This window comes from Aphelocoma coerulescens, chromosome 6, assembly GCF_041296385.1.
Source record: "Aphelocoma coerulescens isolate FSJ_1873_10779 chromosome 6, UR_Acoe_1.0, whole genome shotgun sequence".
Lineage (NCBI taxonomy): Eukaryota > Metazoa > Chordata > Aves > Passeriformes > Corvidae > Aphelocoma > Aphelocoma coerulescens.
Window position 1 is genome coordinate 23,856,163 of NC_091020.1, and position 25,806 is coordinate 23,881,968.

Consider the following 25,806-nt stretch of genomic DNA (forward strand, 5'->3'; position numbering starts at 1 on the left):
ATGGGCAGCAGTGGGATGGGATCCAAACGCATGGGAGTACAGTGATTTGGGTCGACGCATCCCCACTGCACAGGAGATGGTCTGCTGGGCACCCCCATTCCCATGGGGGGTGAGAAGGGCAGGACCCACACCAGGATCAGCTGTGAGCACTGGGATGGGCAGGCAGGCTCCTCAACTCAAGCACTCCACAATGGAAAAGATAGCATCCACTGTGTTTGCACCCTTCCTCACCCCCATAATCATCCTCGTGGATGCAGGACAGTCAGCTGGCCTTGGCTTTGACCTACATGTATATTTTAAATAACGTCAACTGAAATGACAAAGGAAATAATTAAGTCAGTCAAAGGCATAGAAGGGAAAATACAAAGTCAGTCAAAAAAAGGCCAAAGTGTTTCTGACCACAAGGGTGGTTCGGCTGGAGAAAAGACAGCACTGAAAGCCACAAGGGTCTGGTTTCCTCAAATCACTACTTTTCTGGTTAAAAACAAAACAGAAGAGAAGGATATTTTGGCAGCAGGTTCCTCAGGTTCTGTGGAGAAGCTGCGATGTCTCTGTGCTTGGGGGATACAGAGCAGACATAAGGGTGACACACTGGTTATCACAGCCATGTCCCAGCTCTCTGCTCCAGCTTCCCCAAAAATTCTTCCTACAGGACAGTGATGCCCCTGCCCTGGCCTCACTCTCCCAAAGGGGGCTGTCTCCATCCCCAGCACCAAGTCCTCAGCACACACAGCACAGCTGTCCCCACAGTGTCCTACCTGCCATTGTGTCTCCGCTCAGTGCCAGGGGACAGATCCACCCTGCTCCAGGCAGAGCTGCCCCTGGTCCCAGCCCTCGCACCAACCAGCCAGTATTCCATCCCCCAGCACCCCAAAAGGATGTGTCACCCTGTCCCCCACCCCAAAAACCAGGCTGGAGTGCCGGGATTGTTCAGAGAAGGAGTTTTGGGCCAGAGGGTGCTTGCTCCAGAGATGTCCCCAACCCCCAGAGAAGGGTCACTGTGGGCAAGGTGATCTCTGCAGCCCGACATGCCATCTCTGGGCTAGTAGTAGTCCTCCTCACTCTCCCCGTAGTCCTCAGGTGGCACGCGGGGCTTCGGCAGGGAGAAGTCTGTCAGGTTGAGTTGGTCTGAAATGGCAGCATGGGGACAATGTGACATTGCCATCCTGCTGTGCCTGTCCCCTTCCCCACCAGGACCAAAGCCAAACCGTGCACGGCAGTTTTCTGCAGCATCCCCAGCCCAGCCCTATGCTCCAGCAGCTCCTGCCATACCGGTGCACTGTGCCCAAACATCCCTTCCCGTGTCCCCATGAGAGCATGGGGATAGGATGCGGTGCTCACCCGGCGTGAAGACGGTCAGGCTGGCCACTGCCACCACCTCCCCGACCCTGTTCCTGGCGAAGCAGCGGTACGTGCCCTCATCCGTCACCCGCACACCCTGGATCTGGAGCCAGCCTGTCACTTCATACTTCTGGGGGCCGCCTCTGAACTGCAAGAAGGGGGGATTTCTGTCAGCACTTGTGGCAGAAGCAAGGGGAAATCTATGCCACAGAGCCTCGGGTCCCCTGTTTCAGCAGGCAGTGAGGTCCCAGGGTTGCTCTGGCAGCAACCATGCTATTTTCTGTTTATCCCCAGGAAAAAATAAGCTTTTCCTGACCCAGCTGGGCTGTGGCTGTGTTTGCAGGCTGCTATTATGGTGCACTGGCCAGGGGTGGAGGACAGTAGAGTTTCCTCCAGCCAGGCAGTGTAGCCCCACTCAGGGCGAAGTTCCTCAGCTGGACTCTGAGACAGGCTATGGGGAGGCTTGAAGGACAGAAAGATGGAAGTGGGCCATGGTGCCAGGTTCCACCTGCTCCCCTGGCTCCTTCCATCCATTCCACCACAGTTTCTTCCCCATCAGTGCCTGGCTGAGGTGCATGGCCCTTTTGCCTCTGCCCACACCCTTTAATAGCTAGGTATGCCCAGCTGGGTGCTATATTTGGGGTTGGCTGCAGGCAGGGTGCTGACCCCTGGGCCTGCCAGCTCTGGGAGGGAAGCCCTGCTGAAAGGAAAAAAGGGCAGGAGCCGCCTGAGTGTGCTGGTAGGACCAGAGGACAACCCAGGCTGGAAGGCACTCGGGAGATCCTCTTTCCCTGACAGTGGGACTGCAACTGAAGCCAGCATGCACAGCAAACTAAAGGCAGGGAAGTGGGAAACTCCCTGCCTCAGGACTCTATGAATATGAATAAGTTCAAAAACTACTAGAGGAGATCACAGAAGAGAGCTATGCTGATGGCTCCTACCACCGAGACACCAGCCATGGTTCAGTCAGTCCTCATGGTGTGCAGCCTCCAGTCACCCCTTCTCATCCCCAGGCAGCCAGGCTTGGCCATTCCCAGAGTGTGACCACTCTCAGGTCTGGTTGTCCATGAGCTCTGAGAAGCATTGGCTCACCTTGGGGTCGTCTTCAATGCCCCAGGCACACCACTCACCTGGACAGAGATGTGGGGGTCATCTCCAGGCAGCAGCATCTCCATGCCATCCTTCCTCCACTCGATGGATGCCATGGGGTAGGCAAAGACCTCGCAGCCAAAGATGACATCCTGCCCAGTGATGTTCCATGTGTCATAGGGAGGAGAGGTGATCTGAGGCTCTGGGGAGGGGGGTAGAAGAGAGCAGGGTAGGATCAGAAGAGGTCCCACCCTTGGCAGGTCCCACGAGATCTCTTGGGCTGGTCTCTGGAGCAGCAGCATTTGGTTCACATAGAGATGCTGGGACCCCTCCCATGCCTCTCTCCTCTCCCTCCCATGGCAGACCCTCACCTTTCCCAAGGACATGGTCCCTCCTCGCAGCTGGGACTGGGAGATCCCTCCTCAGTCACCCCCCCCCCCAGCCCATGGAGGGTTGCCATCCCTGCTGGCCTGAGTCTCCCTGCCTGTGCAATGATGCTCAAGGGACACATTGCAGCAGGAACAGTGCAATGACAGCTATGTTACAAAGCAAAGCTCTCCTGAGCGATTGGAGCATGCTCCTCCTGTGGGAGAAAGGCCAAGGGGCGCTCATCCAGCCTGAGGCTGGTGAGGATGGATGAGGTAGTTGAGCTTCCAGCCAAATGAGGCCTCTGCTCTGACACAATGAATGACACAATGCTCGTGCCAGCAATGAAGGGAGTCAGCAGGTCCCCATCTGCTGGACGGAGCCAACACCTCTGGGTTCCACATCCCTTCCCTGGAGGGATGGAGTGAGGATTACCCTTGTTACCCACACCTGCTCTGTGAGCTGGCTCATAGCATGAACCAGAGGTCAAGAGAAGGTTTCCACCTCCAAACACACCTGGGAAAACACCCAAGAACATGATGATCTACAGAAAATAAGGTCAACTTTGACATCCCTCAGGCTGTGGTGACAGCACTGGGTGACCTGTGCCGGACTGGGCAGGCTGGAGCATGGCCTTCCTGCCATGTCCCCTTCCTGTGCCCTCTCAGCCTCCACCTGAGCTGTAAATAGGAGACGGAAACCACACAGCCAAGCCAAACCAACCCCAGTTTCTATTTGCAGGAGGCAGGCACAGGCACATTTCTTGGGAGCAACAGGCCAGTGTGAACCCAGCACCATTGCCAAGAATTTGCTAAGAGTTCCCTGGAACTTCCCCATCTGCTCCAGCAGGATTTGTTGCTTCCCATAAACTCCACTCCCTCTTGACAAAGCTGCTCCCAGATTTCTCCAATCCACTGGATGTGCAAGGGGCTCCCCCAGAGCAGCAGGGTGGGGGGGGGCTGGTGGGAGCCTGACACTGCATGGAGCAGCCTTCAGTGCAGCCCTGTCCCTGTGGTTTTGCTGCCAGGTGAAACAGTTAGGTCAGACCCCCTTGCTTGTCCCTTCCCACAGCTCCAGGGCCACTACCTGACTCGCAGGGACCCTCATGGGCCACGGTGAGGTTGGCATCAGGGTGGGCATGAGCAGCCTCCAGGAACCTGCAGATCTGGGCATAGGTTTTGCCATCGGAGCCGCAGAGGGCCAGGTGGGAGAGGCAGGCGCACTGGGGCTCGGGCACCTCTCCATGACGCAAGTCCCCGGCATCCAACCGGCACTCCAGGTGCTCCCCACACTTGCCATAGAAGTGGTTGGTGTTGTCCAGGTCGCAGATCTGTCCCTCCAGGTTGGCACATTCCCAGCAGCAGTCGCAGGCATCCCGCACTGTGCCAGCCAGGCACCCGCGTGGCATCGGGCACTCCTCTGGCTGGCACTCGCTGCAGCCCTCCCCTTCCTCCAGCAGCCGTTGCCAGCCCCGCTGGAGGTAGTCAGAGGTGCTGGGAAAAGCCTGGCCCAGCTGGAGCAAAGCCCAGTGCAAGGAGAGCAAGGAAAACATGAGGCGAGAGATGCTGAGGGGCTTGGCTTGAGACATCCTCATGGCAGCTCCTCTATCCCAGTCCCACTGTCACTTGGACGGGGATTTCTGGCACTGCTCTGGTCTCCCTGTCTAGATCTGAGGAGCCATCCTGGCCTGTGAGGAGGGAGAAGATGTGTTACTGGTGAAGGAAGTGTCTCCCACTCCTTCATCTCCTGGCTGGCTTGCTCTGAGCAGCAGCACTGCACGATGTGCAGGGGAGGGTTGCTTCCAGCCCCTCTCACCCCCAGCCCCACAGCCACAGCCTTTGCACCCTGGAGCTCCCCAACCAGCTCCTGCCCTGAGTCGCTGAACATCTTCTGGAGGGATAGTACTGATGACCCCAGTCCCACCAGGTTTCATCCTTGTTCCCTTGGCAGCCCAGCATGCAAAGTCCAGCCTCCTCTGACTCCAGCATAGCCTGGGAAGCCACAGGGCTGGCAGGGCACTGGACAGGCTGTTCTACAACATTATGGTTCAGCATGACCATACCCTGCTCTTGGGCTCCTGTCAGAAAGCTGCTCTCAAGCCCCTTTTCTTCCCCACTGATTTGCAAGAATCACGAGCCCTTTTTTCCTCCCTCACCATCCATACAAGCACAATGGAATGGCTGATCCTGCAGACATCGTGCTCTTTCTGTGCTAGAAGCAGCCAAGCCAGGAGAATGCTCCCAGTCATGCCTGGCTTTTGTTCTCCTTCCCTCCCTGCACTGTAACCCCTCTCCTTAGGCACCACCTACATGAGCAGGGGGAAAAATGCCCACTCCGCAGAAGGTTTTGTGACCCCCCTCAGTTATCACACAGGCAACTGAGGCTGAGCATGGAGGAGCTCAGTGCACAGGTGGGCTACCAGTGGACTGACAGCAGACCCAGTGTGGTCAGCCTGTACCAGCACAGCAGGGTCCCTGCTCCCAAACCCCAAGCCTGCATTACCTACTCAGGGTAACAAGAGGCTGTTTTACTCCGGGCTTCCCAACTCTGCTGGGGGATAAAACGTGACATCTCAGAGCCTGTCCCCAGAGAGGGTGACAATGAACCAAATCCCTTTGTGAACATCCCTCCCTGCCCCCTGTTATATCCTGGTTGCCTTCCCTGAGTTGGGGTGAGGTTATGGTCCCCTGCCCAAGGGCGACCCAGCACAAGCGAGCGGGGCTGGGGAGGGGGCCCAGGCAGACAGCCTGTCCCCTCTCCTCCCACTGGGAACAGCACCGAACGGCAAGATGCAGCCCCACCCAGCTACAGCCCCCACTCTCGGGGCTAACACAGCCCAGAGCTGGGGTGGGGATGGCCCGGGCAGTGGGTTACATATATGCATCCCCCGGATAACGAACCGTGGAGATTTGACCCATTTACCAAAGACCACCGAGCCCCCCAGGGATGGAAAGGGGCAGCGGGTACCAGTGCTGGAGCCCTCCCCCGGCCCACCCTGCCCCAGTCTGTACGGAGCAAGGCTCCATCCCTCGATGGATGTGGGAGGCCAGAGAACGGGTACGGGGTAATTGCAAAGTTGGTCTCTGGCTCCTCACCTCCGGGGTGCAGGCGCTGGGGGTGCTGGAAGAGTGCTGGGAAGAGGCACGACGTCCCCTGGGGTCCCCCAGGAGCCACCCCGCCATAAGCCGCCACTTACCGGAGGCGCCGGTGCCGGGGGCCGCGGGTGCGCAGTGGCCGTGGCGGCGGGGCTGCTGGCCCCCAGGGCTGCCGGCCCCCGGCCGCTCCGGCACCGCCGTGATGTCAGCGAAACGTGAATCCCCCCGCCCCTCTCCGGGCCCGCGGCCCGTCCCTGGACCGGGACACGGGCTGGCCGGCACCCCTTCCCTGCCGGGGTCCCTCCACGCACCGCACCCTGGCCCCGGGGCTCTGCCGCTCCGGCTCCCTGGCACCGGCACCTCCCCGCAGACCCCCACGCTGGGATCACCCCGAGTCGTGTGCAGGACCTGCGCTAATGCTCCGCCCCATCCATGGGGCAGGAGGAGACTGGGGTCCCCTCCTTTGCAGGAGTCCTTGGGGACAAGTGAATGGGAGAGGTGGGCATGGCCAAGGAAGTGGTCAAAAGCGTCTCTCAACCTGTAATTTAGTTGGGAAACATAGACTGAAAAGTTGAGCAGCTGCTATAAGTAAACGGGGGATAACTCCCGGGGGATGTCTGCACTCCCCGCGCACCAGGAGCCAGGTGTGAAGGGAGTATTGGGATGTCAACCACGGCGTTACCTTGGCTGGAGTGAAGCTATCGGGAGCAAGGGTGGGGCTGCTCCGTGCCACAGCAGTGCAAAACCCCTGTGCCCACGGCTGGGGCTCCAGACCTCCCCGGCAAGCTGCCTTGCTGCTCCCTGCCTCAGTTTCCCTGGCTCTGAGGAGGGGGGAGCCAGCATGCCTTCGCAGTACAAACATGCACTGTTCATTTGCATCTTGCTCCGGATGCTGTGCCGGGGGGGATCACACAGCCCACTCCTCTCCAGGCAAGGAATTCGTGGGATTTAGTTCCCCTGTGAAGCTCAAGCAAATCAGGACCCCTCTAAGGATCCGGTTTCCTTCACCATGATGCAAAAATCTGCTTTTGCTTTCCAACACCCTCCTGCAAATTCGTTCCGGGTTCCAGGGCTTTTGCTCGGTCATGTTGTGAATCCAGCCATGTCTAATGATGGAAAATGCAGCAGGCTTCAGCCCCCTTAAATCTGTCTTTGCCAGCCAAACTCCCCTCTCCAACCCCCTGCTGCAGAGTGGGGTTTCCTGCCAGCTCTGCCTTCAGCCTCACGTCCCACTCCCCCTCTGTGGCCCCCAGCCCCTTGGCTCAGGGCTGCCTTCCTCCCTGGCTCCCCTTGTCCAGCCTATTGAATGCGGTCCCCACATGTCACAAGTTTTCAGGTCCAGCATCCACGAGTTGTGGAGCAGCTGGGGCTGCAGCTGTTTTGGGAGCAGGGAAAAAGTCAGGAAGGGCTGAGGTTTTCCTACATGCAGCCCCAGAGCTGGGTCAGAGCCTGAGCAGAGAGGAGACAGACTGTAGGTGACCCAGACAGGGGTGCTGAGCCTCCTGGGCTATCCCTGCCATACCACCCTTCCTGCCTTGAGGCATCCCTGCACCAAACACACCCTCACTTGCCCCTGCTCCACACAGGGGGAAAAGCAGTGGGGCAAGGCTGGCCCATCTGCCCACAAAGCTCCTGGCCAGCACAGAAACAGAGCCAGCACTTAAATCCCAGGCACTGCTGAAATCAGGAGCCACCGGTGTTTCAGGTTATTTTTGTCTCTTGCCCTCAGCAAGCGGGAACAGGCCCCAGTACTGCTGTCCTGTCCCCACACATGGCTCCTTCTCCCATGTGCCAAGGCCTGAGCCCCCATCTTCATGGGATTATCACGGCCTCTGCGTGGCTGGATTCATCTGAGCATCACTGTGGCATCAGCCACAAACAAGGGAGAACCCCTGGCCAAAGGGGAAACCCAAGCACAGATCTGAGCAGGAACAGCTCCAGTTGTGGAGCAACACAACCCAGCCCCAGAAAGCCCAGGGCAGCTCAGCTCAGCTCAACAAGATGGAGCTCAAACCTGGCAGATAATTAAACCTCCTGCTTAATGAGACTATTGAATGTGCTAATAAACAGTAGCAGCTATGAATGAGGGGTAGAAGATGTAACCTGTGCTTAACAAGGAGTTCTGCTCAATCACACCTGAAGTCGATCAACACAGCCACGGCTGCAAAGGGGGTTTGTGGCTTATGTTGCTTGACAACTTCGTGGGAAAAAGAGTGATCACCGCCCTGCGCGGCCCGGCACTTGGGTAAATCCCTACCAGTGCTGGCTAGTCCTCTCTCCTTTTTCCTCACTTTTCATGAGCCCAGTGAAGCTCCTGGAATTGGGCTTTGAAGGCTGAGCCTTAAGCACCAAAGCCTCCTCCTCCTTTCCTGGTGGGTTGCTCCCCATCACTGTTTTCTCATCTTGTGATGGTCCCATTGAAGCCAGGAATCCATGGGTGCTCCTGGCAGCCCCACGTCCATGGCATCGCTCTGGAGCTCTGTCATCACACTGAAACACGTGACATCCAGTCAAGGGTACCACACAGCTCCTGGCCCCACTGACCCCTCTGCAGCTTTGGGCTGATCCCCCAGACACCCCACAGTGACCTGGGGTTTACGGCAGATGAAGCCAAGGGAAAAATCCGCTCTGGAAAGAAAGCCCTAGGCCAAGTGACTCAATGTACGTCATGTGAGGCAGGGCTGGCAAGCAGCATTGGGGCTGGGCTGGTGGGGTTGAGAATGTGGGTTATGTCACAGCAGAAGCAAATGTCACTGGAGATCCCGGGACAGAACGCTGCCGACGCACTGCCTGGGGCTGTGGGGGTCTCCGTCTGATAATAAACCAAATCTCTCTCATTTCACGTCAAATACACTCTGTTTCCTGCTGTCTGACAGCCTGAAACAGCCCTGTTCTGGCCAGCCCACACCAAGGCTACGTGGTTCTCGAGGAGTCCCAGCCACATTCCAGGGCTCCACTGTGGGGACGAGGCACGGGCAGCAGGCAGGTCCCCCCCGCCTGCGTGCCAGGCCGGACCCGCTCTGGGAAGCAGCCAGGCTCAGGTTTCTCCAGGCTTTTCCAGACCGAATTCCTCTGAAGAACCAACCCGTCAGCAAATTCTTGGGGAAGCGGTTGCAGCTGTGTGCAGGGTGAGCCGGCCCCGAGGCTCGATGGCCGAATGGTAAGGGACGTCCCGGTCCCCAGTTTGCCCAGGATCCCCGGCTCCATCCCCTCAGGAATCATGCCGTTTCCTGAGGTTTTCCCACCAGCCCCATCCAAGCGCGAGTCTAATAACCCGGGGGCAGGAACCGAAAAGGCGGCGGGGGCTGCATTCCCGGGATGTCCCCGCGCTGGCACGGTGGTGCCAACTTTGACACTCCTGTGCCGGGTGAGAGCGGATCCCACCGCCCTGTGACCGGCCCGGCTCCTCCCACACCCCGACCCCGCAGCAAACAGGAGCACCCCGCAGCCCTGCGTGTCCCCGCCCGGCCCGCGGGGCCGCCCGGCACAGGGCGCGGGTGGCGGTGCGGGCAGGCGGCTGCGGGGTCTCTGCTGCCACCTCCAGGGCACTGCTGGCCTCGTCCCGGCCCCTTGCGGCGACACTGACCCTGTACCTGGGGGCTGCAGGACCTGGAGTAATGCACGGACCACCACCCTTATCTTCCCGTGCGCTAAAAGTCCCGCTATCAGCCGAGCCTGGGAGCCCTCACCGCAGTGTGGTGTCCTGAGGGGCTTGGGTACATCCTCCTGTGGTGGGGGATCCTCTGTTCAGCCTGCCCTGGTGCTCAGGGCTGCATGGCCCCCCCAGACGGGGTGGGCGCTCCAGAGGGTGCTGCCAGCTCAGTGGCACCGCGCCCGCTGTCTCCTTTGCCACCCTCCCTTTCCCCAGTCTCCAGAAGCGCCAGCAGGGCTGGGATGCAGCCAGGGAAGGTGACCCGCTGCCAGCACCTCGGCACCCCCTTCCACTGGGGAGGGGGAGCCTGCCCGCACCCCCCTGCAAGAGGCTGCCCATTTCCAGGCGTCATTAAAGAGCAATTAGCTGGAAATTAAGCTGAGAACAAGTATTGATTAGCTCATTAAGGCTGGGGGAGCCGGCTGAGGCGGTAGGAATTGCTGCCGCTCGCGCTCATTATGGGCAAGGTTAAACTATGTGGTCGGGCAGCTCATTAAAAATGCCAGGGACCAATCGATGACCCCAGCCCAGCGCCGCCCAGCGCCCCCAGCACCCCTGGGGACATCCAGCTGCTGTCTTTCTGGGACTGGCCCTTGACCTCTGTGATGAGCCATCTCGGGAAGGGACCGAGCATCTTTGCTCCCCGGCATCCACTGCTGCATCCTGGGCTCCCCTGCGGAGGCAGTGGTGTCACTTCTGGGCTTGTCAACCCCCCAAAACTGACTGACCAAGAGAGTTTTCTCTCCCCCAATCAGGAGAATCCACGGGGACATGTTCCCCCTAGCACAGCGAAGTGGCTATTGTCTGTGGGCTCACTGCACTGCTGGCCACCTCCGGCGCAGAGCAGACACCGTGGCTGCTTTGCACAGCGGCACCCCAGACCTGCAACGCACCACAGACGAGTTTGTCGTGTCTCTGCCTCGCGGTGCCAGCTTGTGCAGGTGGGGGACAGACCAAAGGGGATCTCAGGGGTGGAATGAAAGCAGATGACAGGTGAAAGACACTCAGTGGCTCTGTGTGGCCGAATACTGCCACACCACACTGCCCTGTATCCCACCCTCACAGCTCGGGGGGTGACCCCAGACTCTGCCCAGCCAGATCCACTCAGCCGGACCCAGCCGCCCTGAACATCTGTGTCTCTGGTCCCATGTCCCTCCCATTTCCATCTCTGCCTCTCGTGGCCGCCAGCAGCTCAGGGCCAGCTCCCAGCCAGCACACACACGGAGGGTGTCCCTGCAAAGCCGGGCAGTGTGTGTGGGAGGAGGCAGGTGTCATCATTATTTTTGTTTTCTTTACACTGCTCTGGAAATATATTGTATTCTCAGATAATCCCGTTCAATTACACCACAATAAAACACATAATAAAAACGTAATTCATTTTTCCTGAGCGCTCCATCTCCCTGTGTCTTGGCAAGCTATTAAAAATTTGTCTTCATTTTTCTGGCAAGAGCCTTGTACCTTTTCATCTTTAATTTATGAGAGCAGAATAGCTACTGACAAGCCCTTATTGCACGGCGAGGGGCTGCATTATTTATAAGCCACCAATGGCTGGCTCAGGGGAGATATTTGCAATATTCCAGGGCTGGGAGAAGGAGGGGGACAGATCCCTGACATGCCTGTCCCAATCCACTCACTTCCCCACCCTGGATGGGTGCTGGGTGCAGGTGTTCTCCTGGCTGCCCCTCGAGGGGAGCAGCCCCAGCCTGGCCTCTGTCAGCCCCTGCCAGCTGTGGCACAGGGTTGCTTTGGGCTGCCTGGCACTGCTGCATCTGCCCCTCCTGGCCTTTGCAGTGGCTCTCGCTCCTCCATCCTTCAGCACAGGGCACTGCAGAGCACGGCTGCCTCCATCCCTCCTCTCCCTGGATGGACATCCATCGCTCCTTCTGCCTGCCCTAGTTGGACAGAAAGATGAGGGAGAGGCAGCTGCTGCCCACAGGCTGGCCAGGGTCCGGTGACAGCAGCTATGTGCTCTCCAATGTGCTCTCCAATAATCGTGCATAGAAAGTGGGATAAAAATAGTCCTGCAGCGGAGGCACAGGAGCAGGGCCCCAACTGTCCTGTGAGCGGGCTGCAAGAGGGGGTGTGAGTGTGGGCAGAGCCAGGGTGACGCTCTGGCCTCTCCAAACCAGCAGCATCCAGGGCAGCAGCTTAGCAAAGCTCTGCGTAGCGGCGAGGCCCAAAGCCGACTGTACTAAAAAAAGCCCTCCTGACAGCTGGATAAGCTTAAACACACACCAGGCCAGCCAGAGCTGCTGCAAAGGCAGCGAGCTGGAAAGCAGGGAGCAGAACCCAGCCCCAGGGGGTGCAGAGGCACCCCAGAAGCCAGCCTGCCCCTCCCTCCTGCTCCCATCCTCACCCCAACAGCAGCTCCTTTCCACCATATACAAACTAGCAATCAGCACGCTTCTCTTTGCTGTTGGTTTTGTATAAACAATCTGCCTTTATTGTTTGGTATATATAGGTACATTATATGTATATCAAAAATATCTAGAGGAAACCACAGTGCACTTAAAGCTATTTGAGAAGGTCCACCTGAAAGCAAGCACTCCAGGAGGGGGTAAAGTAACCCCTCAGGGGAAGCCCAGCCTTGAACACAGATGGCATTAAAATGAGAAGAAAAACCAAGACTCTACTGGGATTAGAATGTGCCATTTGCTCTGGGGATGGAAGCAGCAGAAAGCCAGATTAAATCCCCAGAGCAGCCCAGAGGAGAGCAGAAGGTGAGCTGGGAGCACATGCCTGGGCTGGGAGAGCCCCCTCACTCTGAGTTCAAGCCACTGAGCAATTGATCACTCACCCCAGCTATTTCAGGTATGGGGAGCTTTCCTCTCCGAAAGCTGCTCTGCCACCCCCAGGCACCAGCTGCTGAACCGCTGGGCACCATAGGGTGCCTGCAGAGGTGTTCTACCTTCAATTGCTGATTCTCTGCTGCCTCCTAAAGCTGGGGAGCACCATTTTTTTCCTCACCCCACATTTCTTCTCCTCCACCACAGCTCACAAGGTCCCTGGTGTCGCTGCCCGCACTTCCCTGTGCACTGCACAGAGCTACAGGCACATGCAGAGTAAGCACAGGAGGAGTGCACCAGGGTGCCAGCCAAGAGGTCCCCAGAGCAGGGCTGAGCCGGGCATGGAGACAGGGTTTGGTGTGGTGCTGCATGGCTGCAGGCACCCCGGGAAGCAGGGCTGAGCACCTGGGACCTACGGACACGCAAGGGCCAAGGGAAAGCGGCGGCAGCCCCAAGGGGATCCGAAGGGCGAAGCTCAGCGATGCGCTGGCCCAGCAGCTCCGTGGGACACATCTTGGCCACCACAGGAGCCCATTCAGAGCCCTTTGTTGAAGTAGACAGTCTCCAGCCATGGATCTTTCTTCCGGATCTGATCTTGGACTTCAGGCTCCAGGCTGCTCACAGGCATTGAACTGCGGAGGAAACATGGATACACAGGATGGAGGGGGTATACCCACCAGTGGCCTCAGGTTGGAAACTACCTGCTGCACCCCAGGGCCCAGCACAGACCCTTGGGTCTGCACTGCAGTGTGTGCACAGAGATGTGTGTGCCCAGGCTCAAGCCTCTGACTGCTTGAAAAAGCCAAAGAATCTCTTGGGAGTCCGAGAGCACAATGAGCCCATGCACCCCCTGCCCATACAGGAGCCACATGTGCAGGCAAAGTGTCCGTCTGTACCTTTTCTGAGGGAAGAGTGCGCAGCACAGCGGGGTGGCAAACACCAAACTGCAAGGGAAAGATGTGGAGAGGTGAAGCCGGGCTGCATAAATCACCCACACCCACCCATGGCCTGATCCCAGAGCAGCAATGAGGCAGCCCAGAGCTATGCTGGGTGTTCAGCAAGGAAAGGGCTACGAAGATGCCCTCTCTGAGCTCCAGACCCTGTATCTGGCTCCTGAGGTGGGGCAAAGCTTGCCCCCCAATGATGTGGGGGAACAGCAATGCTGAGCCGGAGCCATGGAAGGCCTGAGAGACACCAAGATGAAGAAAACAACTCCTAGCCCCAAAACCTTATATCCCATCCTGTCTGCCTGGGATGCCACCAGCCTGGCCAAGCTCTGGCATCCCCTAAGAAATTTTGGGGCAGTTCTCTCCCCCCACTGCCAAGCAGAGTTCCCAGCAGCACTGTCCCATACACCTGGACTTGGTCTGCACCCAGGGCAGCAATGCCCATCAGTGGACAGTGACTTACCAGAGTCCCACCAGGCCAACCTGCAGGGGAGCATTCAGGTACGGGTACCGCTGCCAAGGACAGGGAGAGGATGTGTGTCAGTGCAGTGGACAGGGCTGGAAGGTGTCTATTCCCCAACAGGGTGCCAGCTCTGAGGGGTGCCAACAATGTGCCACACTCGGTGGATGTCCCTAAGCCCACCCTCCCATCCCAGGTTCACTGGTACCTTCAGGAAAGCTCTCTTCTCCAACATGTTCATGATCACCGGCGGAATGGCTGAGGCAGGGAGGAAGGAGATGAGCTTCCAGTGTTCACAGGTCCCTGCCAGCAGTGGGATCCCATCCCACGCTGCCAGAGATCAGCTGCAATCTCTCAACACAGGTGGAGGAGGGGACACTCACCCATGGCCGGTGCTGCCATGCCGATGCGGGACACCACCACCTGGAAAATGGCTTTCTGGGCTGCTGCTGTGGATTCACCCAGGCGGTTCCCATTCTCATCCGTGACAGGGATCCCCAGCTTGAGCTCTCTGCAGGGACAGAGGGGGTGAGGGGGCCACAGGGCACAAGGGTGAGGGGATCAGGACACAGGACAGGGACATGTCTCCAGGGAAGGTTGGCACCCTCCTGTACCCCATCCACTGTCTGCACTGTCTCAGCTGGATCCACATTCACATTTGGGAGCAGTCCTCAACAGGGCTGTACAGGGACCAATAACCCCCTGGGTTACAATCAGGTGCTTGTACCCTCAAGCCAACCCCCTCCATGCTAAGGGCCAGCAAGGAAGTCCCTGCATTCCTCAACCAGTGCCTGTGAAGCCTGAGGCAAGCCTGTCCCACCCCAGGGCTCACCTCTGCCTCATCAGCGGGATGTTGATGCAGTTGGCAGCTGCCACAGCCGCGAAAGGCACGTACCGGCCAATGATGGCTGGCAGGTGCTGGAGGAAAAGCAGGAACACGTCACGTAGAGGGTCTGGGGGCAGAGCTGGCTGTCCCCGGGTCTGCAAGACTTCCTGCAAGACCCTGGGATGTCCCAGCCCCACTAGGGGAAAAATGTCCCCTCCTCCCCTGCAACTCCCAGCTCGTAAAAGCTGCATAGACCAAAGGGTGTGGGGGGTCCCAGGTCCCCTGACAGGCCTGGACAGAGGCTGAGGGGTGAAAGAAGCCTGGAGATACATCTGGAGTAAGGCTGGAGGGACAGGCCATCTCCACGGCCTTCACTGGGGAGAACAGTTGCCTTGTGAGGGCGACCTTCATTTTTCCCCGCACTCCACGTGAATCTCCTGCTCAGCTCAGAGCTCAGGGAGATCCCATGGGGAGGGTCCAGGTCCCCCCAGCCATGATGGCCAAGGATCACCTTACCTTGGTGAGGGACTTGAGCCCCAGTGCTGTGACAACTGCCCCCGTGGTCGCGCTCACATAGGCTGTCCCCAGCTGGCTGAAAGAGCAGGAAGTGACACCAGTAAGCCAGGCTCTCCCCATCCCAGTTGTCCCTCCAAAGGAAGGAACAGCATGCCCTTCAAGAGCACCAGGACACCTCTGGGTTCCTCTCCTAGCTGTACCACTAACCCTGACAGCCCCAATGGCATCCATCTCTGCCTTTACCAGGTCCCCATTATCCCATCTCACAGTTCCCTGCTATTCAAGCAGCTATTCAAGGCACCCCCCTGGTGTTTCGGGATGCCTCAAAGACCTAGTCAGAAAGATGCTTACCTGGGGGTGATGGGTGCATCCCCGCTGCGGTTGGTGTAGTTGACAATGGCATTGAAGGACTGGTTGACCCACTGCCAGAACAGCACAGCCGGTGTGGTCCTGCCAGAGAGAGGAGGGTGACACTGGGGGATGCCACCCATGCTCCTACAGCATGAGTTGGGTACGAGACATGTGTCCCCTCCTCACCCCAGAGCCAGGAGGATCCTCCAGGCATCCTCTTGGTCCTGGGGTGAGGAGGGGAGAGGTACCTGTAGAAGGTCAACATGCAACCAGTGATGGTCATGTTCATGGGGACCTGAGCAGACATGCGTCCCACAAGGATCATCTTCTCGCCCGTGTCAGGGTGGAAAGCCGAATCATAGATGTACTTTGCCCGCCAAAGCTGGTCCTCTGTCAGCCCAGGGTGTACGGTGCCTGCCCTGCCAGGTAGGAGTAACACCTGTTGAAAGACCCTCTGCCAGCACACAGGGCCTCACTGGTCCCCCACATTACTTGCAGCAGCTGGGAGATGCCTTAGGGACCAGCCAGGCAGTTTTGGGGGCTTGCTTTGGCCAGGGGGGGCAGCATCATTTCTATTCCCACTCCTGGGAATGGCCCCAAGGCTGTATCCTGCCCAGGAGCAATGCTGAGGGTACATCTGTCTTCCCAGGGGGTACCTGTAGTCCTCCACCACCCGTCGGGCTTCCTCCAGTGTAGCCCCTGAGAGCAGCAGGTTTCGGGGGTCGGTCACCATGAAGAAGTGTTTGGCCCGGCCCTGAAAGGTGCTCTGGTCCCAGCGGGGCTCCCGGATGTTGATGGTGGCAGGCAAGGACGGTGGCATTTTCTGACAGGTCAGGGGATGAAAGGGTTATGTGGGATGTGGTGCCTGTTCGTCCCCCTCCGAACCCCTGCTGCGGCAGCTCTGGTGCTCGCCCAGCCAGGGGGGACAAGGGGTGAACAGGAAGCCCCTTTGTAATGGAGCTCAGCAGCGACTCCTGAGTCCACCCAGCACATGGGGCAGTTCGTGGGTGGTGTGACCCCACCACGGCACCCTGCAATGTGCCAGCGAGAACCCCCCGACCTCGCTTACACCAGCCACCAGAAGTCAGGGACGCCCCAGACCAGCAGAGCACCCCGATCCGAGAGGAGGGGACAGGGACCCACCACTTCGGGGCCGCACCTGCTGCCAGCACCGGGAGAGCAGAGCGAGGAAGGGCACTGGAAGGAGAACTGTCCCTCCCGGCAAGGCACCGACACACCCAGCACGGCTATTTCCACACCCGCCCTTCCCCGCGAGAAACGGCGCTCCGCTCCCGTCCTTCCCGCGCCGAGCATCCCTCCCGCCACGCGTGACCCCCCCTGCGTAGGGACCCGGGGCACCCCCTGCACTCACGACTCCCGGGGCAGCGCCCGCAGTGCCCGCGCCGCCGCCGCCGCCGCCCCGCTCCCGCCCTGCGCGCGCTGACGTGCGGTCTCGTCACGGGTGGGCGGCCCCGCGCCGGGCGGGGCGGGGCGGGCGGCGTGCGGGGGGCGGCGGGGACCACGCGTGACCGGGGCCGGCGGCGGGGGGAGCGGTACGTGCCGAGCCACACGCGGCGCCCGTGGCCCTCCCGCGCTTGTGTGGGCGTGCCCGTGGGCGCTCACGTGCCTGCCCGTGACCGCGCGCGTGTGCTCGCGCGTCGGCGCTTCCGGTCGCTCGGGTGCGCGTGTGTTTGCACGTGGGTGTTCACGTGCGCGTTGCCGCGCGTCCCCGTGTCAGCCGCGCGCGTGTCCCCCGGGGTCTCGATGCCCGCGCTACGCGCCCGCGCGTGCCCGTAGCGCCGCGCACGCGCCGCGTTGGCGTCCACGCGTGTCGCGGTGGTTGCGCCGGAGCGCGCGGGGGCCGCGGGCGTGGGCGCGGGCGCCGGCTCGTGCGTGGGGCGGTGCGTGCCGGCACACGCGTGTGTGTGAGCGGGGCCGCGGCCGCGCGCGTGCGGCGCTCCGTGGGTGTCTGTGAGTGCGCGCAAGGGCACGGACACGCATGCCGTGGACGTGTGGGTGCATGGGGTGTGTGTGCATGTGGGTGCGTGTCCCCACGCCGGCCGTGCCCCCCCAGCCCCTCACCCCGGCGTTGTCGGGGGGGGCTGCCCCGGGGCGGCCCCCCCGCGCCGGCCCCCGTCCGCGCCGCCCCCCCGCCGCCCCCCCGCAGCCCCCGCGGCCGCCGCGCATCACCTGAAACCGCCGCGGTGTCGGGTTCGCGCTGGCGGCGCCGGGCCCCGCCGGGGGGTCACGGCCGGCCCGGGCTGGAGGCGATGCCCCCCGGGGAGGGGGACACGGGGGGAATACCGGCTCGCGGCACCGGAGGCACCGGAGCTGGGGGACACGACACCCCCCCTCCCCTGACCGTGCCTCAGTTTCCCCTGTGTGCCCCTGGGATGCTCCGTGCTAAGGGAGGAGGTCAGGGGGGACACCACATTCCTTTCCACACGAGCCTCGCGGGGGGACGCGCCCCCAGACCCCCTCGCGGGGGACACACACGGGACTGCCCCCCCTCCGCCAGCTGCAAGGCCAGCCCCGGCCGCTCTCGATTGACAGCTCCCGCGCCCGATGACCGCTCCGGTCCCGCAGGGAAAGCCAATCCCCGCGGCCGGGGGGGCAGGAGGCGGTGCTGTCCCCCGGCCTCGCCTTCCCCCCCGCCCTGCTGCCAGGTGTCTCTTTCGCAGGTGGCACCATGGGGACAGGTGAGGAGGGCACGGGGCGGGGGGGAGGGAGGGACGGCGGTAGGGGGTCCCCTGTGTCCCTTCGGGAAGGGCGCACCCGCGTCTGATGCTGGCGGGGGGTAATGGGTGGGCGCCGTGGGGGGCTGGCAGCGGCGGGGATACCGGCGTGTCCCCGGAGCCGGGGCCATCACTTATTTATTGAGGTCAGGCTGGGGCGAGCGGGGAATGAAGTGTGGGGGGACACTGTGGTGGCGTTTCACCCACCCCTGGAAAATCCCCGCGGGAACTGCCTTGGGGGCTGGTGCACCTATCTCCAGCCCCATGGCGCTGGGAATTCAGAGGGGCTCCAGGGAAGATGGGGAATGGCCAGAGGGGTCAGGTCCTGCTCTCCAGCATAAAGCTGATGTCCCCGTGTCCCCTCTCTGGAGCCCTTCCGGATTTACGCTGTCAGGTAAAACCCCTTTGCATCCCCTGTTCCGGATTTACACTGCCAGGCAGAGCTCTTTTGCACCCCAGCATCCTTACCCCAGGGCAGGGCAGCCTGTGCCCACACCCCCATGGCAGTAGCCAAGAGCTATGTGACAGTTTGATCCTCGGGACACCATAGGACGGGAGGAGATCAGGGAGGGGGCCACAAAGCTCCTTGTCCCTCCAGGCTGTGCTGCTGCGCCTGGGACCTGTCCTGCCTGCGGCGAGCACCCAGGCCAGCTGCCCCCAGCATTGCACTGCTAAAAGAGAGCGGTGCCCAAGCCCGGGCATGTGCTGCTGGACTATGCCATGTCCCCTGCTGGCTGACGGGCAGCCCTGGCCCTGTGAGGACGTAGCCAGCCCTGAGCCAGACGCCGGGACACCGGAGTGCCCAGCTCCACCATGGCCCAGGACTGGGACACAGTGCTGTCGGGGATGACGACAGGCAGCCGGTCACGGAGCTCCAGCAGCGAAGCCAGCCTGGCTCCCCGCTACCTCCTCAGCAAGCAGAGCCGCCTGCTCAATGGGACCACCCGGAGCAGCCGCACCGCCTCCCCCATGGGCCGTGTCATCCTCATCAATGCCCCCATCGAAGGTGCGTGGGATGTCCCAGCCCTCTGCCCACCCCCGTGGCCAGGAGAGCCCCAACGGCTGAATCCCCTGGGACTAGGGACAGGGAGGGCTGTCCTGGGCCTGGGGATGTTCTCAGCAAGAGACACACCCCTTGCCATTGCTCATACCCAGTGTGGGTGACTCATCTGCTCCCCTGTCCCCACAGCCAGCAGCAACGAGAGTGACATCATCAATGCCATCACAGTGGAGAAGAGCGTGGACGGCAAACTGGGCTTCAGCGTCCGTGGCGGCTCTGAGCATGGATTGGGCATCTTTGTCAGCAAAGTGGAGGAGGGCAGCACTGCCGGTAAGAGGGTCAGGGTGAGGGACACCAGTAAAGATAGGCGCATGCCAACAAGAGCCTCTCAAGGAGCTCCCAGTGACATGGTACCACAGTGACAATGCCACCCTTCGTGGTGGAAAGCCACCATTTGCTCCCTGCTGCCTTTGGCCATGAGATTTTCAGGCTGCCCAAAGTGAAGGGCAGGACACAGGAGTAGACAGCCTTGTGGCAATGACTCTGAGCTCCATCCCCAAGCCACGGCAAGCTGACAAGCCATTCAGTGCAATTCTCAGGCACCCCTGCATCTCTTCCCAAAGGGTTTGGACCAGGTTGAGGAGACACTGAGGGGGGGGATACCAAACAAGGGCATCAGTACCACGTCAGGTGCCCAGATGAGTCGTGTGTCCCTTGTAGAGCAGGCCGGGCTGTGTGTTGGTGACAAGATCACAGAGGTGAACAGTGTGAGTCTGGAGAACATCACGATGAGCAGCGCTGTCAAGGTCCTCACTGGCAACAACCGTCTCCGCATGGTGGTCCGGCGGATGGGCCGTGTGCCAGGAATCAAGTTCTCTAAGGAGAAGACGGCATGGTGAGCAGGGCATATCCCATGCCAGCACCCCAAAACCCAACCCTGTGGAGGGCATGCTGGGGGAGGTTGGTGGGGGATTCTGGGCAACAGGGAGGATCCCAGAGCTGGGGGACCCCCAGGGTGGAGTGGCATCAGAAGCCTCTGGCAAAGGTGGGGAGCTACCAGGGTGGGATACAGGATGGGATAGGAAGGTCTGGAGCAGGTAGGGTGGGTGCAAACCCCATCCTAAACATCCCGCATCCCCGTCACTCTCCTCCACTGGGTGCCACCAATGGTCCCATCCTGCTGAAGGACAAGAGCCAAATCCCTGAGACCCCCTATGCTGTACCCATGCTCCAGGGTGGATGTGGTGAACAGGCGCCTGGTAGTAGAGAAAAGCGGCTCGACACCGTCAGAGAGTGGCTCTGAGGACGGGCTGCGGCGCATCGTCCACCTCTACACCACCTCCGATGACTACTGCCTGGGCTTCAACATCCGCGGTGGCAGAGAGTTCGGCCTCGGCATCTACGTCTCCAAGTACGGCTGCCCCGGGGCATGAAGGGGTTGTGACACCCCAATCTCTGCTGTGCCCACGCTGGGGCTCAGCCTCTCCTCTCTGGCTGAGCCTCCCCCCATTCTCAGATGACTGTGGGCATCACCACCATGGGTGCTGAGCCCAAGTGGAGGTGTGGGGCAGGAGCAGGACTCTAGCAAGCGCTTGGTCCTATCCTGCCTCCCTGCTGCCCTAGGGTGGACCCCGGAGGGCTGGCAGAGCAAAACGGCATTCGGGTGGGAGACCAAGTCCTTGCAGCCAATGGAGTCAAGTTTGAAGACATAAGCCATAGCAAGGCAGTGGAGGTGCTCAAGGGGCAGACCCACATCATGCTCACCATCAAGGTACCCACGCCCTGCCCCATGGACCCTCGTGTGAGGCAGGGGTGGGCACGTCCTTTCACTGGCACTGCCCCAGCTCAGCCCAGTGCCGGGGGCTGGTGCAGCTGCTGGCTGGTTGGGTTTCAGGCGGGTGGGAGGGGGGGATGCATTATTCATGGCTGGCACCAGATCGAGTTCGCTGGGGCAGCCGGCACTCACTGACCCCCTTGTCCTCTCCCCCTGTGCCTAGGAGACAGGCCGGTTCCCTGCCTACAAGGAGTTGGTGGCCGAGTACTGCTGGCTCAGTCGCTGTAAGGGCAGTGCCGCGCGGGTACCGGCAGGGGTGCTGGGCTGGGGCACGGTGGGACTGGGACTCCCATGCGTGTGGTGTCTGACTGCTGTAGGGAGGGAGAAGGACCACATGCCATGGGGTCCTGAGGCCTTGGAGGGAGCACGGAACTCCCTGTGCCACTGTTAGCATACACACAGACCTGATGGACTTGCAAGGTCCCACCTGTCCCCCATCCTTGGAGGAGACATGAAGAGCCCCCTGCCATGGCCAGCAGCCTTGTGGTCCCTGTGATCCCACAGCATCCTGCATGTCCACTTTCTTGGAGAGGACATGATGATCCCTATGCAGTGGCCAACAGCCCACTGTCCCCACGGCCCTGCAGGTTCCCCACATGTCCGCGGTCTTCGGGAGGGACGTGGAGCTCTAGGTGGCCCACAGTGTGTCACAGTGTGTCCCTGCTGTGCCTTTGCAGTGACCAACGGGCAGCTGCAACAGCTGTCTCAGACATCAGAAACCAGCTCCTCCATCTCCTCCTACTCCTCGGGACCAGCACCAGGGGCAGTGAATGGGCTGGGGACAGCTGCCCCAGTGCCCCCAGCCCGCACCGTGGATGTGGCCATCTCCACAGAGGACGGGCCACGGCGGGGCTGGGTGCGGGAACGTGCCGAGCGGGCCATGCAGACCGAGCCAGCTGCCGAGGGGCTGCCAGAGACACGGCGCACAGTGCGGCCCCCCGAGCTGCTGCGGGACACGGCCATCCGGGGTCAGGGCACCCGCGAGACCCCCGGCACCCACCCACGCCGGACCTTCACCCACTCACCCAAGACGGCGCTTCTGCTGGCACTGAGCCGGCCACGGCAGCCCATTACACGCTCCCAGAGTGACCTCACTGTCGCTGGTAGGCACTGGGGCACAGCCCCACACATGGGACTCAACCCTGGCTGAAGTCCCTTTCCAACCCTGCACGCCCAGCCCTGGGAGTCCCACAGCTCAGGCCCTGCGCCATGCGGGCAGCCTGTCCCCCCACTCAAGCAACCTATAGTCCCTGACCCACATGGATACCTGGCCCCCACTCCTGAGCTTCCTATAGCAAACATCTTGGCCCCTACCCTGGCACCCTATAGCCCATATGGCCCCCTGGCCACCAGCCCTGGGTATCCTATAACCCTGCATAACCCCAGCTCTGTCCCTGGGGCTTGCCAGGCATCCCAAAGCCCAGCCCTATGGCCCCTGGTGATCCACTGCACCCCACAGAAGGACTTCTTTCCAGTCAGTGTCTCCCAGCAGCCCCTCCAATCCCCCAAAGTTCCCTGCCCCCAGACAAGATTTGGGGTGGCATCCCCTCTCCTCTCCACTTCAACACCCCCCTCTCTCTGTCCACAGAGGAGAAGCGGAAGAAGGAGAAGCCAGAGGGACAAGGGGCACGAGGTGGTCCCCCAGGATTGCACCGCTCCAAGACCCTTGTCAACCTCTTTTTCAAGGGGGGCCGTGCCACCAGCCAGAGCTGGGCCCCCCCCAGCCAGGAGGCCCCTGGCTCTGATCGCCGGGCCCGCACCAAGTCCCCAGGGCGCTCTGACGGGGACAGAGGTATCAGCCTGGGTGACAGGGCAGACAGGGACTCGACCTGGGATTGTTCCCCCTTCTAAGGGCCTGTTGTGGCATCCCTGGCACAGAGAGGGCATAAGGAGGGGTTCCCCAAGCATGCAGTTTTGACAATGGGCAGTGATGCTGCTGTTTGCTCTGGGCACTCACTGCTCTCCATCTCCCTTGCAGTAGGTGCTGTGCAGAAGATTGTCATCCGGAGCCTGAAGCGGGGTAACGGGGGTGCCCGTGTGCCCGGGGGGTGTGGGGCAGGCTCTGCATGCGCCTGGCCCTGCGCTGCGTGTGTCTATCCTGCTCTGGTGTGGAGTGAGCTGCTGGGGTGGGGGGCATGGGGAACTCTCTCTGCGCTGGCTGGGGCAGTCCTTGCTCCGCTGGCCACCCCTCCTTGTTGTGCCTCCCCAGAGAAAAGCCGGCGTGCCACCATCCTGGGCCCCATGGGCATCACCACCCTGCAGCCCAACGGCAGCGACCCTGAGGCCCGGCTCCCGCACATCCAGGACACGGCTGCACGTCTCCTCAGCCCTGATGAGGTGACAGCCGTGCTCCGCCACTGCTCCCGGGTACGAACTGAAGGCAGAGCGGAGGCAGGGCACAGGCAGGGCAGCGCTGCCACCCTGGGCTCATCCCTGGAAAGCTCCTGCATCCTAGGGGCATGGCGAACACTCTGTGCCCATGCTTAGCTCTGGGAGGTAAACCAAGAAACGGGTGAGGGGGCATCCATCCACTGACCCCTCTCCTGTGCCCACAGTACCTGCATGAAGGCAGCGTGGAGGATTTGGTGCGGCCGCTGCTAGCCATCCTGGACCGGCCTGAGAAGGTCCTGCTGCTGCGGGACGTGAGGCGAGTGCTGCTAGGAAATATCTGGGAAGCCCAATACTTGCCCAGCCTGGTGTGATTGAAGTGGAGCCTCACATATGCTCCTCAGCCCTGATCACACTCCACCCCAGAGGCTGCTACAACCTGTCCCCACCTTTTTGCCTTGGCAGGAGTGTGGTGGCTCCCACCGACCTGGGCAGGTTTGACAGCATGGTGATGCCCCTGGAGCTGGAAGCCTTTGATGCCCTAAAGAGCCGCTCAGGTAGATCCCAGCCCCCCAGGGACCTTGACTGGCGGCAGGTAGTGGTCAGGGGTGGGGGCAGCTCGGAGGTGACTGGGGGCTCTCCCTGACTGCAGTGCGCTCACCTGCCCTCCGCCCGGCCCACCATGACGTCCCCCCCAAGAGACACCTCATCACACCAGTGCCTGGTAAGTGCCACCTGTAGGATCTGCCTGGACACCAGGCTGCCCAGTGGGGGCAGGGTGGAGGGAGTACAGGGGCAGTTTGGGGGAGGAGAAAGGGAGCTGGGATACCTGAGTGCAGGGGGTTCCAGGGAAGAAGGCATCTGGTGTCCCTTGGTATTGGGAAGACTAGGAGCAGCACAATCTGTGGATCTTGGGTGCTGGGGTTCTTGGGGAGGAGGACATGGGAGTGCCTGCAGAGAGCTGGGGTGTCTGGGGGTCCCTAGATGAGGAAGATCTGGGGCCCTAGGTAGCATAGGACCCAGGGCTTTGGGGTACTCATGGGAGGCCTGTGTGGCAGGGGTCCCACGGAGCAGGGCTGTGGGTCCCTGGGGAGATCCCTGAGCCCCTCTCGTTGCAGACTATCGGGGTGGATTCCTGCTGAAGCCAGCAGGGACCCCAGAGCCGGAGGAAGCTGGGGAGCAGCAGGCGAGCCCAGCCCGTCCAAGAGCCTCCCCCAGCCCCCGCCGGCCTCACCCCCGCACCTACACCCCACTCCCTGACGTGCCAGTGGATGCCTACGCCTCCGCCAGCCGGCCCCTGCCCACCCTTGGCCCTCAGCCCCCCAACTGGCTGCTGGCTGAGCCCCCCGCTGGCAAGGGGCATGGGCACTCTCGCAGCCCCCGGGCCACCTGGCGCAAGGAGCCCCCCAGGACAGCGCCTGACAGAGAGGCTGAAGTGCTGGGGAAGCCCCAGCGGGCACGGCCCCCTCTTGCCCCTCTCTTTGGGGGGCCAGGGGGTGAGGCGAGGGCTGGGGCAGCTACCAATGGCCCCGAAGATGCTGGCAAGGAGGAAGAGGAGGAGGAAGAGTATCATCTGCTCACCGTCACCCTCTCCAAGCTGAAGCACTCGCTGGGTGGGTGGCACACGGGTGGGTGGCACATGGGTGGGACCCCAGGTGTGGGGTGAGGACCCTTCCGACACCAGCCTCAGTGGGATGGGTGGCACCTCCTTGGCAAGCAGTAAACCCCAGAGCATTCCTCCAAAATGAGAGCTGTCCCTGCCCTGGCCCCTCATCTCTGTAGGACCTACCAAACAGGGCAAGACAGAGGTGCAGCTACCCAGGGAAAGGTGGTGCCATGCTTGGGAGCAGGTGGAGGTCCCAGTCTACCCAGGTGTGAGAGTCTTGTGGCTCCCTTGCAGGGATCAGCATCTCCGGTGGTATTGAGTCAAAGGCACAGCCAATGGTGAAGATTGAGAAGATCTTCCCTGGTGGAGCTGCTTTCCTCAGTGGCATCCTCAAGGTAGGGGGGTCCCAGCACATGCCAGGGGGTGGGCAGACACTCCCATCCCTTGGTGCTGCTGGGTTTCTGGCAGTCCCCTGGCACCCCAAAAGTAGCTGCACTTCACCCCGCGGCCTTCCCTTCTGGGACCCAGGCCGGGCAGGAGCTGGTGTCGGTGGATGGGGAGAGCCTGCAGAATGTCACACACCAGAGGGCTGTGGACATCATCCGCCAGGCCTACCGCAACAAAGCCAAGGAGCCCATGGAGCTGGTGGTGCGGGTGCCTGGACCACCTCCAGAGTGATGCTGCACCCCCTATTTGAGGAGCCATGCTGTGTTCCAGAGGAGCCAGATGGCTCATTCCTGCACCGAGCTGTGGCTGGTCTCAGTGCAGCCAGAGGGTGTGAGAGCCAGACCTGCCCCAAGGGCACGGAGCAGCTGCCCACTGGAGGACCCAAGGGAGAGCAGCACTGGCAACACAGGGGAAGGAGAGTTGGTCC

At 61.1% G+C, this 25,806-nt stretch overlaps 3 protein-coding genes across 8 annotated transcripts; 1 reads left to right on the forward strand and 2 right to left on the reverse strand.

The window, feature by feature from the left end:
- Positions 1 to 252: 252 nt before the first annotated feature.
- On the reverse strand, positions 253 to 9,823 carry KAZALD1 (Kazal type serine peptidase inhibitor domain 1). 4 transcript variants are annotated; one of them, XM_069020446.1, is made up of 5 exons: positions 9,581 to 9,823; positions 3,883 to 4,483; positions 2,472 to 2,632; positions 1,342 to 1,489; positions 253 to 1,128 (listed from the first exon to the last, which is right to left on the reverse strand). In XM_069020446.1, exons 2-5 carry the CDS (start codon positions 4,388 to 4,390, stop codon positions 1,043 to 1,045), a joined length of 903 nt encoding a protein of 300 aa, XP_068876547.1. In that variant the 5' UTR covers positions 4,391 to 4,483; positions 9,581 to 9,823; the 3' UTR covers positions 253 to 1,042. The 4 variants fall into 4 exon arrangements, with proteins under 4 accessions (XP_068876547.1, XP_068876548.1, XP_068876546.1 ...); XM_069020447.1 differs by lacking the exon at positions 9,581 to 9,823 and adding an exon at positions 6,300 to 6,387; XM_069020445.1 differs by lacking the exon at positions 9,581 to 9,823 and adding an exon at positions 5,993 to 6,185.
- Positions 9,824 to 11,959: 2,136 nt separating this feature from the next.
- SFXN3 (sideroflexin 3) lies at positions 11,960 to 17,681 on the reverse strand. Of its 2 annotated transcripts, none has more exons than XM_069019887.1 (11): positions 17,620 to 17,681; positions 16,086 to 16,252; positions 15,678 to 15,848; positions 15,430 to 15,528; positions 15,079 to 15,154; positions 14,569 to 14,654; positions 14,120 to 14,247; positions 13,945 to 13,994; positions 13,740 to 13,789; positions 13,226 to 13,273; positions 11,960 to 12,961 (listed from the first exon to the last, which is right to left on the reverse strand). In XM_069019887.1, the coding sequence occupies exons 2-11, from the start codon at positions 16,247 to 16,249 to the stop codon at positions 12,865 to 12,867; spliced, it is 969 nt and encodes a 322-aa protein (XP_068875988.1). In that variant the 5' UTR covers positions 16,250 to 16,252; positions 17,620 to 17,681; the 3' UTR covers positions 11,960 to 12,864. The 2 variants fall into 2 exon arrangements, with proteins under 2 accessions (XP_068875988.1, XP_068875987.1); XM_069019886.1 differs by lacking the exon at positions 17,620 to 17,681 and adding an exon at positions 16,802 to 16,902.
- Positions 17,682 to 18,099: 418 nt separating this feature from the next.
- On the forward strand, positions 18,100 to 25,744 carry PDZD7 (PDZ domain containing 7). Of its 2 annotated transcripts, XM_069019880.1 has the most exons (17): positions 18,100 to 18,128; positions 18,763 to 19,170; positions 19,354 to 19,494; positions 19,885 to 20,059; positions 20,399 to 20,575; positions 20,788 to 20,935; positions 21,162 to 21,222; positions 21,676 to 22,101; positions 22,587 to 22,790; positions 22,977 to 23,018; positions 23,208 to 23,365; positions 23,554 to 23,645; positions 23,792 to 23,883; positions 23,979 to 24,050; positions 24,445 to 24,939; positions 25,227 to 25,327; positions 25,461 to 25,744. In XM_069019880.1, the coding sequence occupies exons 2-17, from the start codon at positions 18,978 to 18,980 to the stop codon at positions 25,608 to 25,610; spliced, it is 2,727 nt and encodes a 908-aa protein (XP_068875981.1). In that variant the 5' UTR covers positions 18,100 to 18,128; positions 18,763 to 18,977; the 3' UTR covers positions 25,611 to 25,744. The 2 variants fall into 2 exon arrangements, with proteins under 2 accessions (XP_068875981.1, XP_068875982.1); XM_069019881.1 differs by lacking the exons at positions 18,100 to 18,128; positions 22,977 to 23,018 and having other exon boundaries at positions 18,443 to 19,170.
- Positions 25,745 to 25,806: the final 62 nt, after the last annotated feature.

Bases quoted from the DNA above. Each gene is read 5' to 3' on its own strand.
- KAZALD1 (XM_069020446.1), bottom strand. From the start codon at position 4,390: ATGAGGATGTCTCAAGCCAAGCCCCTCAGCATCTCTCGCCTCATGTTT. The intron at 1,490-2,471 runs GTGAGTGGTGTG...CCCTTCTTGCAG, and splicing joins ACCCCCACATCTCTGTCCAG to TTCAGAGGCGGCCCCCAGAA. The intron at 1,129-1,341 runs GTGAGCACCGCA...CTGCCATTTCAG, and splicing joins CCTGACCGTCTTCACGCCGG to ACCAACTCAACCTGACAGAC.
- SFXN3 (XM_069019887.1), bottom strand. From the start codon at position 16,249: ATGCCACCGTCCTTGCCTGCCACCATCAACATCCGGGAGCCCCGCTGG. The intron at 13,790-13,944 runs GTACCAGTGAAC...TGTCCTTGGCAG, and splicing joins AGAAGAGAGCTTTCCTGAAG to CGGTACCCGTACCTGAATGC. The intron at 12,962-13,225 runs GTACAGACGGAC...TTTCCTCCGCAG, and splicing joins GCACTCTTCCCTCAGAAAAG to TTCAATGCCTGTGAGCAGCC.
- PDZD7 (XM_069019880.1), top strand. From the start codon at position 18,978: ATGGCCCAGGACTGGGACACAGTGCTGTCGGGGATGACGACAGGCAGC. The intron at 21,223-21,675 runs GTAAGGGCAGTG...GTGCCTTTGCAG, and splicing joins GTACTGCTGGCTCAGTCGCT to TGACCAACGGGCAGCTGCAA. The intron at 23,019-23,207 runs GTAACGGGGGTG...GTGCCTCCCCAG, and splicing joins CATCCGGAGCCTGAAGCGGG to AGAAAAGCCGGCGTGCCACC.